At 35.5% G+C, this 14249-nt stretch overlaps 1 protein-coding gene across 4 annotated transcripts in view; it reads left to right on the forward strand.

Annotated features, from left to right (window-relative positions):
* The window catches only part of tdrd3 (tudor domain containing 3), a 61938-nt gene that overhangs the window by 5194 nt on the left and 42495 nt on the right, over positions 1 to 14249 (forward strand). For 3 of the 4 annotated variants that reach the window (XM_072914806.1, XM_061974700.2, XM_061974699.2), the window contains exons 2-4: positions 810 to 894; positions 5408 to 5473; positions 7765 to 7922. In XM_072914806.1, coding sequence (XP_072770907.1) covers positions 810 to 894; positions 5408 to 5473; positions 7765 to 7922 — 309 coding nt within the window. The remainder of the gene's footprint in view (positions 1 to 809; positions 895 to 5407; positions 5474 to 7764; positions 7923 to 14249) is intronic. The other variant, XM_061974701.2, reaches the window with a different exon arrangement.

Raw genomic sequence — 14249 nt, forward strand, 5'->3', positions numbered from 1 at the left:
TGAACAACAGGCTGAATAAGTGTACGTTATATGAGGCATAAATAACCAACTGGTATGTTAACGTAACATATTATGGTAAGAGTCATTCAAATAACTATAACATATAGAACATGCTATACGTTTACCAAACAATCTGTCACTCCTAATCGCTAAATCCCATGAAATCTTATACGTCTAGTCTCTTACGTGAATGAGATCAATAATATTATTTGATATTTTACGCTAATGTGTTAATCATTTCACACATAAGTCGCTCCTGAGTATAAGTCGCACCCCCGGCCAAACTATGAAAAAAACTGCGACTTATAGTCCGAAAAATACGGTATATACTAAGGTTGATACTTTTCGGTGCTTTTCAATACTTTTCTAAATAAAGGGGACCACAAAAAAATTGCATTATTAGCTTTATTTGAACAAAAAAAAAAAGTTTTTACATTAAACATGTTTTTTATTGCAAGCTTGTCCTTAAACAAAATAGTGAACATACAAGACAACTTGTCTTTTAGTAGTAAGTAAGCAAACAAAGGCTCCTAATTTAGTCTGCTGACGTATGCAGTAACATATTGTGTCATTTATCATTATTTTATTTTGTCAAAATTGTAAAGGACAAGCTGTAAAAAATGATTATTAATCTATGTGTTCATTTACTGTTAATATCTGCTTACTTTCTCTCTTTGAACATGTTCTATCTACACTTCTGTTAAACTGTAATAATCACTTATTCTTCTGTTGTTTGATACTTTACATTAGTTTTGGATGATGCCACTAATCAATTGTTCTCTCTGCTTTTTTACTTGTCATTTGTACAGGCACCTCAGTGATGAAGGCATTGCAGAATTGAAAGGATCTGTTGAGAACGTTACACATCATGATATTATTCGAATTGCGCTCGATGTGAGTTCTGTCTTACAATTATTCTCACCTGTGAACTGTAGCTGGAATCATTCGATTTACAAAGATCATATATATATATATATATATATATATATATATATATATATATATATATATATATATATATATATATATATATACCGTATTTTCCGCACCATAAGGCGCCCTGGGTTATAAGCCGTGCCTTCAATGAACGGCATATTTCAAAACTTTGTCCACCTATAAGCCGCCCCGTGTTGTAAGCCGCATCTAACTGCGCTAAAGGAATGTAAAAAAAACAGTCAAATAGGTCAGTCAAACTTTAATAATATATTAAAACCAGCGTGATGTGGGCGCGCATGGAATCGTATATCAACATGGACGAAGCTGCGTGAAAAAAGCCACCCGGCCTCTTCGCGTAAACTTAAACTTACCTTAACCACTCGCTCATCTTTTCTTCATCCATCCCTTCGAGTTAGCTTTTATGATGACGCCGGCTGGAAAGGTCTCTTTTGGCAAGGTCTTCCTTTTGAATATCACCATGGGTGGAAGTTTCTGGCCATTAGCATGGCAAGCTAGAACCACAGTGAAGGATGACTTCTCATTCCCTGTGGTGCGAATATTCACCGTACGTGCTCCCGTTGTATCCACAGTGCGGTTCACAGGAATATCAGTTGCTGTGAAATAGTAATCCGTGTGCGGATGGAGAGATTGCGTCTTTTCATGAACCGGATCCCTGTCGCTTAGTAGGAGCCATTTTGTGGTCTTTACAGATGTAAACACACAAAGGAAATGAAACGTACGGTAATATCCGCGCGCTTTTTCTTCTTCTACGCGGGCGGGTGGTTGCTTACAGTAGAAGAAGAAGCGCTTCCTGTTCTATGGGGGCGGGTGCTTACCTTGGCGGTTGCTTGCGTAGAAAAAGAAGCGCTTCCTGTTCTACCGGGAAAAAAGATGGCGGCTGTTTACCGTAGTTACGAGACCGAAACTTTATGAAAATGAATCTTAATATTAATCCATATATAAAGCGCACCGGGTTATAAGGCGCACTGTCAGCTTTTGAGAAAATTTGTGGTTTTTAGGTGCGCCTTATAGTGCGGAAAATACGGTATATATATATATATATATATATATATATATATATATGCATAAGGAGAATCCCCGATCATAAATGTAATTGTATTTTCAAAGGATTCTATTTTTCAGGCCCTTTACTTGTTGTTTTGTCTTCTTAAACCATTGTCTTTACTCCAATCAGCATTAAACACAGTAAGACAAGAGTTTACAGTCCAACAATGTAAATGCTTAAAACAAAAATAAATCGTACTGGGGTACTGCCTGTGTATTCGTTTCGAAAAACCTTCCATATTGAAATGTAATTACATTTAGATTTGTTCTTAATCCAGATTGTCTGCATTTAAGCCGCACCTACTAATTTTTAGAAGACAAAATAATAGTTTTCCATATATTAGCCGCACCAGACTATAAGCCGCAGATATATACATTGTGAAATGAGTTATTTACACAGAAAGATTGTGCAAATGTTTATTTACATACCATAATTGTTTCCAAATGGTGTCTGTAACAGGGCAGTAAAACGGTGGATCAAACAAAACAGAATTCATCGTCATGGACCAGCTAGCTGTGGAAGCTAGCTCTCCAATCAGCTAAACAGACTCAATAACTACACAGTGACGTTTTGGTGAATTTACTGAGGAATTTATGAAACTGGAACAATACAAATAGAATGTCATTGTAAATTGATAATACTAACCCAGACACTTGTAAATGTGTTAGCGTATTAGTGAATGCTCACTAGCTTGATTACATTTTGATAGAACGTACAATTGAAGACATGAACATGAAAACACTATCAAATATGTGACGGTTTAGTAATTATGAATTATTTTAGTCATATTGTAAAACTTACAAACGTTGCTTGGCGTTATAGAATGAAGAAACCATGCGAGTAGAAACGCTATGGACGACCAGTAGACGGAATAGTGCTTGTACTTCCGGTTCAAGGCACTAAACAGAAGGAAATAGTGTAGCTGTTCAACCCGCATCACCTGTCAACCCACCGTCAACTCGTCCAAAAGATGGCGCAATAGCCTAAACAATAACATACTTGTTTGTGTGTCTGTCAGTGTTTTATGAAAAAAATGTGTTGAATACAAAACATGGTCGTTCGCGAAAGAAAATCCATAAATTAGCGTTTAAAAAGCCTCCGTTTTCAAAGCGTTGGAAAAAAGTAGCGGCTTATAGTCCGGAAAATACGGTACCTCATTGATATTTAAATGTACTTTGAAAGTGTTGTGCCATAAGAGTTAAAAGGAATATTTATAATATTCTTTTGTAAAAACTAATGTCAGCGTTTACCGTATTTTTCGGAGTATAAGTCGCAGAGGCTGAAAATGCATAATAAAGAAGGAAAAAAATACATATTTAAGTTGCATTGGAGTATAAGTTGCATTTTTGGGGGAAATGTATTTGATAAAAGCCAACACCAAGAATAGACATTTGAAAGGCAATTTAAAATAAATAAAGAATAGTGAACAACTGGCTGAATAAGTGTACGTTATATGAGGCATAAATAACCAACTGGTATGTTAACGTAACATATTATGGTAAGAGTCATTCAAATAACTATAAAATATAGAACATGCTATACGTTTACCAAACAATCTGTCACTCTTAATTGCTAAATCCCATGAAATCTTATACGTCTAGTCCAGGGGTGCTCACACTTTTTCTGCAGGCGAGCTACTTTTCAATTGATCAAGTCGTGGGGATCTACCTCATTCATATATATAATTTATATTTACTTATTTATGAAATATATGTTTTTGTTAATAAGTTAAAGGTGTTTAATGATAATGCAAGCATGTTTAACACATAGTTAATATTGTTAATAAATTAAAGGTGTTTAATGATAATACAATAATGTTTAATACATATAGTTAATTTTGTTAATAAATTAAAGGTGTTTAATGATAATACAAGTATGTTTAATACATATAGTTAATATTGTTAACAAGTTAAAGGTGTTTAAAGATAATGCAAGCATGTTTAATACATATAGTTAATATTGTTAACAAGTTAAAGGTGTTTAATGATAATACAAGCATGTTTAATACATATAGTTAATATTATTAATAAGTTAAAGGTGTTTAAAGGTAATATAAGCATGTTTAACACATATAGTTAATATTGTTAACAAGTTAAAGGTGTTTAATGATAATACAAGCATGTTTAACACATATAGTTAATATTGTTAACAAGTCAAAGTTGTTTAATGATAATACAAGCATGTTTAACACATATAGTTAATATTGTTAATAAGTTAAAGGTGTTTAAAGATAATGCAAGCATGTTTAACACATATAGTTAATATTATTAACAAGTTAAAGGTGTTTAATGATAATACAAGCATGTTTAACACATATAGTTAATATTGTTAACAAGTTAAAGGTGTTTAAAGACAATACAAGCATGTTTAACACATATAGTTAATATTGTTAACAAGTTAAGGTGTTTAAAGATAATACAAGCATGTTTAACACATATAGATTCCTTTCTTTAATGAAGACAAGAATATAAGTTGGTGTATTACCTGATTCGGATGACTTGCATTGATTGGAATCAGACAGTGGTGCTAAAAACGTCCGCATTTTCGAATGGAGGAGAAAAAAAGTCCTCCTTTCTGTCCAATACCACATGAAAGTGGTTGGTTTTTGGCATCTTATTTGTCCAGCTTCCGTACTCCTTTGTATACACTTTACAAGAAATACATTGTCATCAAACTCCGTAGCTTGCTAGCTTGTGCACGCCAGCTTTCTGAGACTCTTGTTTTGGTAGCGCAACTGTGCAACTGTGCAGTCGGTCTTTGGAGTTTTGACGACAGGTACGGCGCCAGAGTCTGTTGAAATAAAGTGTTTCTCGCCTTCCGGTCGGTAATTTTAATGAGCTGGCACCAGCCAGCGTCATCTCAGAAGACCCTCGGGTGCCGTGAATGTCAATCAAGTGACGAAAGTGACGTCATAGTGAAGATTTATGATCGCTCATTTTTAGGACTATTTTTTTAATGCCTGGCTGGTGATTGACTGACACACCCTCCGAGATCGACCGGTAGCTCGCGATCGACGTAATGAGCACCCCTGGTCTAGTCTCTTACGTGAATGAGCTAAATAATATTATTTGATATTTTACGCTAATGTGTTAATAATTTCACACATAAGTCGCTCCTGAGTGAGTATAAGTCGCACCCCCGGCCAAACTATGAAAAAAAAACTGCGACTTATAGTCCGAAAAATACGGTATTATATTTATAATATTTTTCCAAAAAACGTCTGTCCTATATTTGTGTAGATACACTTATTTCTCTTTCAATAAACCAAGAAAAATACGGTAGTTTTCTTTGTAAGACTGTGCAGTGATGGGAAAACATTCAGGTAATAATCAAGACATTTTAATTATTGCTGGTGTCATTTTTCTGTTATTTTCAGTTAAGCAACCTATTTTTTTTTTTTTGCAGAGCGACCTCAGACCAATCGGGGGGAAAATCCTTCCACCCGATATCAATAGTGGACGGGTTGAGAAGGTAAGTTGCACGGCATTTCAATGCTGTACCTAATATGACGACAGATTACAGGCGCGAGAATTCCAGGGGACCTATAATGATTCTAATCTACATTTAACACGCTTCCCTGTGGTCTAATATGCGTTTCTTAACCCATTGTTGGGTCACGAGCGCCCTCTAGATCAGTGGTTCTTAACCTGGGTTTGATCGAACCGTAGCACACTGGTCCCAAACCTGACTAAATAACAAGTTAAATGTTTTATTATTATAATCTAATGACAGCAGTCATTTCCATGAGATTATTTTCTAATATAAATATTTTGGCCCAATTACAATGACAATAACAAAAAATATTGTTTTTCATGAGCTGTGTACTAGTATTGTATGTCTGGGTGGGGTGCCTGCTTTGGAAATACATACCTGCCAACTACTCCGGTTTTCCCGTAATTAGTACGGTTTTCATCAACCTATTCCGGGTTACGGTTGCAGTGATAAAAAATACGGTTTTTCATTAATTAAAAAAATTTTTTTTTTTTTAAGTTTTATTCACGAAATCGCGTAACAACAACTGACAATCGACACTGCTTCCCGTAACTTCCTATCGAGCCATTCCGAATGCCATGTGCGAGGCTATTTATAGCACCGCTGCCAAGCACGAGGCACCTGTTGCCCATTGTTTCCAAACGAGCGAACGATCATGGAATCAGCCGGAGAAAAATCGCAAACGAGTCTTAAACCGAAAAGAAAACTGCAGTCATTCCGTGAAGAATATTCAAAAGCCTATCCGGGAATAATTATCCGTTCCAAAAAGGGTGAAAACTACGTGAATTGCACCTTGTGCAGACAAGATTTTTCGATCGGACACGGAGGAATTAGCGATGTAAAAGACCACGTTGGGACACAAAAACACAAGTCTAATGCCGTTGCTAGCGATACAAGTGGAAAACTTTCAACGTCTTTCGGATTTTAGCCACAAAAAGGTAATGACACCAATGTTATCTATTGGAATTGTTTAGTACTGTTATACTGTTAAAAGTGTTTATACTATTTATGCTTTCAAGTCCAAGTTGAAGAAATCTTGTTAAATGTTGACAGCATAACTACCAAAATACAGAAGTATGTCCTTAATATTTTTGCAGTGCTATTTCTGTTGAAAAGTTCAAATGATTACATTAGAGATGTGATGTGCCACTTTTCAAGTGTCTGATGGCTTAAATTAATTTTCATTAATTTTTCATATTTTGAATTCTTTTGAAAGGCTTACAAAAAAACTACATTTGAATTGTAATTCCATGCTATTGACAGGACTATTAATTTGAATGAAGTTAGCTTACCATGTTTACAGTATGATAATTGTGATAGAAATGTGAATTTTAGGCACAGAATTTTTTTTACAATTGAACAAGGCAGTACAATTGTACAAGCTTGGACAGAAAGTTAATAATGACACCAATTTTTTTTTTAATGGAATTGTTTAGTACTGTTTTACCATTTGTTTACTGTGAAAAGTGTTTATACTGTTTATACTTTCAATTAACAAATTGAAGTCTTGTGAAAGGTTGACAGGATAACTGGCATTAACTGTCAAAATAATTTCAAACTATTGAAGTTAGCTTACAGAATAAACATGTCAATCAACCCATATGATTTTTGCTGTAATATTTTTGTTTTGAAAAGTCACTGTGACTGATAGAAAAGTGATGGTTTTAGCAACTTTTTAACCTGTCTGAATGCAATCAATCATTTTGCATCGGGGGGCCTGAACCCCTCACCAGGACTTTGTCCTGGACCCTGGCTACTAGGTTTTTCTGATTTCAAAAGTTGGCAGGTATGTTAATGCCAAAATGCATTTTGTGCAATATTTATAGCGATATAGATTTTAGGCCATACCGCCCATCCCTGGCATCCAACGGAAAAAAGGAAAGTCATCATAGGCCCTCTTTTAAAATTCACTGCTTTGCACAGCCATGAGTTGTAGTGAAACGCAGCTGTCATACATGTCACTAGGTGGCGCTAAAGCACTTTCAAACCAAACACCTCCGTCTTTTTTTTTTAAAGAACAAGAGAATGCAAATCTAGCTTGAAAATGTTTCTAGTTTCCCCTCCACTTTTCTCTCCTATCATTTAGTTTTGCATGAATTCATTTGCATGAATTGCTTCATGCAGTGTTTGTTTGATAAAAGTTTGTTTATTTTGTATCTGGAGAGCGAATTGACTGGAATGTTAAATACAATCTCATTTTCTTATGGGGGGGAAAGTATTTAAACCCTGTTTGTGTTAAAGTCGCTGCAATTGTTTCTGGATGTGGCCAGTTGGAGGGTCCGTGTGTTCTCCAGCTGCAGAAGACGAGGAACATCTCAGCGCCAAAAGACAGCGAGTCCCAGGGAGGACCACGAATGCTGCGCCTGCAAATGACAGATGGCCACACCACCTGCGTCGGATTGGAGTTTAAACAGCTGACAAAAATCAGGTGCTCGAGTCGCAGCTTGTTGCATTTTGAGATGCGCTACGTTTAATTGCACAATATAGTTTTCCAGGGAGACGTTTGTCGTCTTATAAAAGACATATTTTATACGTCTGCCACACAAGCTGCATGTCAATGAGTTGGTTCATTGTACATTCTGTCCACAGTCCTTCACCTCCTTGTCAACACTTTCACCCCACCACATGCTTCACTTTTCTCTTTATCTGCAATTTCCACATGGTGGCTGCTGATCTAACAATTCCCTGCCTTAATTATATCTCTGGCCGGGCGACTGTGGCCTTGGTGACTGCTGTCATGGTGACTAGCCAGTTGGTGTACAGGTGGAGTGGGTCTTGACTTCCCGACAGAACAAAGAACTAGTTCCTTCTTCAATATTGACACCTTATTAAGTATCTGGGCCAAGGTTTTAAGGCAGGGGTGTCCAAAGTGGGGTCCCCGCAGCTCTTTTTTTTTTTAACAACCCCCGCCACATTCTAAAAATAGTGTTACAAAAAAAAAACCTAAAGAAAAGTGTAATAAAGGAGCATACAGGTGAAATATAAATACATTTCTATGTTAACTCTAATACCAAAATTGTTGGTTTTTCTTCAAAACTGTCTTTGCTCAAAAAATAATAATGAATCAAAATTAGAGATGTCCGATAATATCGATAAATGCTTTAAAATGTAATATCGGAAATTATCGGTATCAGTTTCAAAAAGTAAAATTTATGACTTTTTAAAACGCCGCTGTACGGACGTAGGGAGAAGTACAGAGCGCCAATAAACCTTAAATGCACTGCCTTTGCGTGCCGGCCCAATCACATAATATCTACGGCTTTTCACACACACAAGTGAATGCAAAGCATTCTTGGTCAACAGCCATACAGGTCACACTGAGGGTGGCCGTATGAACAACTTTAACACTGTTACAAATATGCGCCACACTTAGTGATGGGTTGATGAGGCGTCATGAAGCGTTTCGACACATTGCAAAACTGTATTGATACTGTGTCGATACTGTGTCACTAAATACTGACATCTGCTGGACATTAAAAATCCCTACAGGCAACCTATGGACCGACTCAACTGACTGATTTTTTGCCCTAGTACAGGGGTCACCAACCTTTTTGAAACCAAAAACTACTTCTTGGGTACTGATTAATGCGAAAGGCTACCAGTTTGATACACTATTAAATAAATAAATATATTGTCATTTGTAAGTTACACGTAAGTGTGATTTGAACAAGAATAGCTAAATAAATAAATGTATATATATATATATATAAAAAAATGGGTATTTGTCTGTCATTCCGTCGTACATTTTTTTTCCTTTTACGGAAGGTTTTTTGTAGAGAATAAATGATGAAAAAAACACTTAATTGAACGGTTTAAAAGAGGAGAAAACACGAAAAAAAATTAAAATAACATTTTGAAACATAGTTTATTTTCAATTTCGACTTTTTAAAATTCAAAATTCAACCGACAAAAAGAAGAGAAAAACTAGCTAATTTGAATCTTTTTGAAAAAATTAAAAAAAGAATTTATGGAACATCATTAGTCATTTTTCCTGATTAAGATACATTTTAGAATTTTGATGACATGTTTTAAATTGGTTAAAATCCAATCTGCACTTTGTTAGAATATTTAACAAATTAAACCAAGCTATATTTCTAACAAAGACAAATCAGTATTTCTTCTAGATTTTCCAGAACAAAAATTTCAAAAGAAATTCAAAATACTTTGACATAAGATTTAAATTTGATTCTACAGATTTTCTAGATTTGGCAGAATATTTTTTTTTTAAATTTTAATCATAGTAAGTTTGAAGAAATATTTCACAAATATTCTTCGTCGAAAAAACAGAAGCTAAAATATTTATTCTTTACAATAAAAAATAAAAAAAAATACTTGAACATTGATTTAAATTGTCAGGAAAGAAGAGGAAGAAATTTAAAAGGTAAAAAGGTATATTTGTTTAAAAATCCTAAAATCATTTTTAATGTTTTATTTTTTCTCTAAAATTGTATTTCTAAAAGTAATAAGAAGCAAAGTAAAAAATAAATGAATTTATTTAAACAAGTGAAGACCCATCCATCCATCCATCTTCTACCGCTTATTCCAAGTGAAGACCAAGTCTTTAAAATATTTTCTTGGATTTTCAAATTCTATTTGAGTTTTGTCTCTTTTAGAATTAAAAATGTCGAGCAAAGCGAGACCAGCTTGCTAGTAAATAAATACAATTTAAAAAATAGAGGCAGCTCACTGGTAAGTGCTGCTATTTGAGCTATTTTTAGAACAGGCAAGCGGGCAACTCATCTGGTCCTTACGGGCTACCTGGTGCCCGCGGGCACCGCGTTGGTGACCCCTGCCCTAGTATATACAATAATATAAACCAAGTCATCGTATTTCATTTAGGATTATTTCATATCTTCATTTAAATAAAAATATATTTTTATCTTTTTTAGATACAGTCAATAAATAATGTGAACATGTATCATAACATGGAAATCTAAGAGAACGTGTTGTGGATGATTGTGGACTGGGAATTTTTTTAATTTTATTTTTTTGCACATTTTTATTAAAAAAAATAAAATAAAAGTTTTTCCGACGTATTACATTTTAGACTATTTCTCTTCTTAGTTATTATTTCTCCGGCTGTAGAAAAGAGCCGCTCACAGGGCACAGAGGAGGCGTCAGTGCGACACAGTTCGCGTATCGGTCACGTGACCAAAACAGCTCATGATCGGTCACGTGACTTTCTAAAAGCGGTACGCGCACCGACACAGGGTTTTGCTCTATGAGCTCGACGCATGCGCCGATGCATCGGTGTTGCCGGACCCATCACTAATCCACACCGTAACACAACATAAACACAACAGAACAAATACCCAGAACCCCTTGCAGCACTAACTCTTCCGGGACGCTACAATATACACCCCCCCGCTACCCCAAGCCCGCCTCCCCCCAACTGTAACCCCGCCCACCTCAACCTCCTCATGCTCTCTCAAGGAGAGCATGTCCCAAATTCCAAGCTGCTGTTTTGAGGCATGTTACAAAAAATAATGCACTTTGTGACGTCAATAATAAATATGGCAGTGCCATGTTGGCATTTTTTTACATTACTTGAGTTGATTTATTTTGGAAAACCTTGTTACATTGTTTAATGCATCCAGCGGGGCATCACAACAAAATTAGGCCTAATAATGTGTTAATTCCACGACTGTATATATCGGTATCGGTTGATATCGGAATCGGTAATTAAGAGTTGGACAATATCGTAATATCGCAAAAAAGCCATTATCGGACATCTCTAATCAAAATCAATGTTATGAATAATTAACCTATTGAAGGCTCCAATTACTTCACGTCAAATATCACACTTTCAAATGTTTTTGCTATTAAAAAAAAAATTATCTGACAAAAAGGGCATAAAAGAAAAACACCACAAAAGTAATAAACACTTACAATCGACCGATTGATCTAAAATTGAGAGAGAAATTTAAAGGTGAAAAGTAAAACAATAAGCCATTATTTTTAACACTTTTATGAGTGTGGACTTTAATTTTTTTTAAGTATCATTGCTCAAAAAATAATTACGAATTAAAATCAATCTATCAAATTCACCTATTTAAGGCTCCAATTACTTTACCATGAATTGATTAACGTGGACCCCGACCTAAACAAGTTGAAAAATGTATTCGTTTAGTGGTCAATTGTACGGAATATGTACTGTACTGTGCAATCTACTAATAAAAGTTTCAATCAATCACATCAAATGTTTTGGGGGAAATATTGCATATTTTGTGTTTTTGCCATAAAATGGGATTTTCTTTAACAAAAAGGGCATAAAACATGTTTTTCAAATAGCTCGAGAGATCTGAAGTTGTTCTAGACCGGGGGTGCTCATTACGTCGATCGCGAGCTACCGGTCGATCTCGGAGAGTGTGTCAGTCGATCACCAGCCAGGCATTAAAAAAATAGTCCTAAAAATGAGCGATCATAAATCTTCACTATGACGTCACTTTCGTCACTTGATTGACATTCACGGCACCCGAGGGTCTTCTGAGATGACGCTGGCTGCTGCCAGCTCATTAAAATGACCGACAGGAAGGCGAGAAACACTTTATTTCAACAGATTCTGGCGCCGTACCTGTCGTCAAAACTCCAAAGACCGACTGCACAGTTGCACAATAAAAGCTCTGCTTCATCCTGCTTGCGCTACCAAAATAAGAGTCTCAGAAAGCTGGCGTGCACAAGCTAGCAAGCTACGGAGTTTGCCGACAATGTATTTCTTGTAAAGTGTATACAAAGGAGTACGAAAGCTGGACAAACAAGATGCCAAAAACCAACCACTTTCATGTGGTATTGGACAGAAAGGAGGACTTTTTTTTCCTCCATTCGAAAATGCGGACGTTTTAGCACCACTGTCTGATTCCTATCAATGCAAGTCATCAGAATCAGGTAATACACCAACTTATATTCTTGTCTTCATGAAAGAAAGGAATCTATATGTGTTAAACATGCTTGTATTATCATTAAACACCTTAAATTTATTAACAACATTAACTATATGTGTTAAACATGCTTGTATTATCTTTAAACACCTTTAACTTCTTAACAATATTAACTATGTGTTAAACATGCTTGTATTATCATTAAACACCTTAAATTTATTAACAACATTAACTATATGTGTTAAACATGCTTGTATTATCTTTAAACACCTTTAACTTCTTAACAATATTAACTATATGTGTTAAACATGCTTGTATTATCTTTAAACACCTTTAACTTCTTAACAATATTAACTATATGTGTTAAACATGCTTGTATTATCATTAAACACCTTTAATTTATTAACAATATTAACTATGTGTGTTAAACATGCTTGTATTATCTTTAAACACCTTTAACTTCTTAACAATATTAACTATATGTGTTAAACATGCTTGTATTATCTTTAAACACCTTTAACTTCTTAACAATATTAACTATATGTGTTAAACATGCTTGTATTATCATTAAACACCTTTAATTTATTAACAATATTAACTATGTGTGTTAAAAATGCTTGTATTATCATTAAACACCTTTAACTTGTTAACAATATTAACTATATGTGTTAAACATGCTTGCATTATCTTTAAACACCTTTAACTTATTAACAATATTAACTATATGTTTTAAACATGCTTGTATTATCATTAAACACCTTTAACTTGTTAACAAAAACATGTTTCGTAAATAAGTAAATATAAATTATATATATGAATGAGGTAGATCCCCACGACTTGATCAATTGAAAAGTAGCTCGCCTGCAGAAAAAGTGTGAGCACCCCTGTTCTAGACTTATTTTTTTACCATTTTTATGACCAAGACCCTTCTGGGTCTCCAGGACCAAACTTGAATGGAGCCCTACAGGTTAAAAAAATACCTATATTTTGTATTGGTTTTGAAAATGAAAACTATCCAAAACGGCACTCCACATGCCTCGATTTTTCAGTGTGCGGCCCTCAGTGGACATTGGACACTTCTGTTTTAGGACATAAATCAGATGCAAACAAACGTGGATTGGATTACGGAGTTAAACTAACCTTTTGGAATTGCCCAAAGATCAGCACATATGGAATGGAAATGTAATTATATTATCAGTACTTTTAGAGTAGGCTTCACTTTCCATGCAGACCACAACATTGCCCATGGTTTGTAGTGAAATCCCCAATTGTTATGTTTGCATCCAGCATCAGGAGTACAAAATCCCTGTAAGTCCCTCCCCTAATGACAGCGACAGAGGCCTCATCGGGCCTGATGAGATAGAAGGGATTTTAATTTATCCCAAGGAGCAGCTGGGGTTATTTATAGTCTCCCCTGCTCTACCATGCGTCCACTGGTGTCATGTACAGTAGAAAGTCATCTGTGGCATTGGATGTTGGACTTTACATCCTCATTGTTGGTTTTGTGCGGTGCAAATACAAGAGGTTTCCCCAGGCCACAATTCAGCGTCATTTTAGAAGAGCTCAAAGTATTCCGGCAAGTCCGCCATCTGTCTAGACGGCCATTCAACTAAATTGTTCTAAGGGCCGGACTTCTGCGCATCCCTCGTCTATACAACCAGGAGCGCTCTCATGTTTTAGGAATTTTCTGCAAAAATGCTGAAGTCGTGACCTGAATTCGAGGCGCCGGTTGAATAGCCCAGGTCTAGACCATCAAAGTGCTGCTTTCAAACGTTATCAGCAGTTGATAGGTTGTTCTTTGGATCATAGACCCGCTGAATATTGAGCCAGGTCTGAGGTCAAGTTTTCATCCAAGATGTCTGTACTAGGGATGTCCC

This window comes from Nerophis lumbriciformis, linkage group LG15 (genome assembly GCF_033978685.3).
Source record: "Nerophis lumbriciformis linkage group LG15, RoL_Nlum_v2.1, whole genome shotgun sequence".
NCBI lineage: Eukaryota > Metazoa > Chordata > Actinopteri > Syngnathiformes > Syngnathidae > Nerophis > Nerophis lumbriciformis.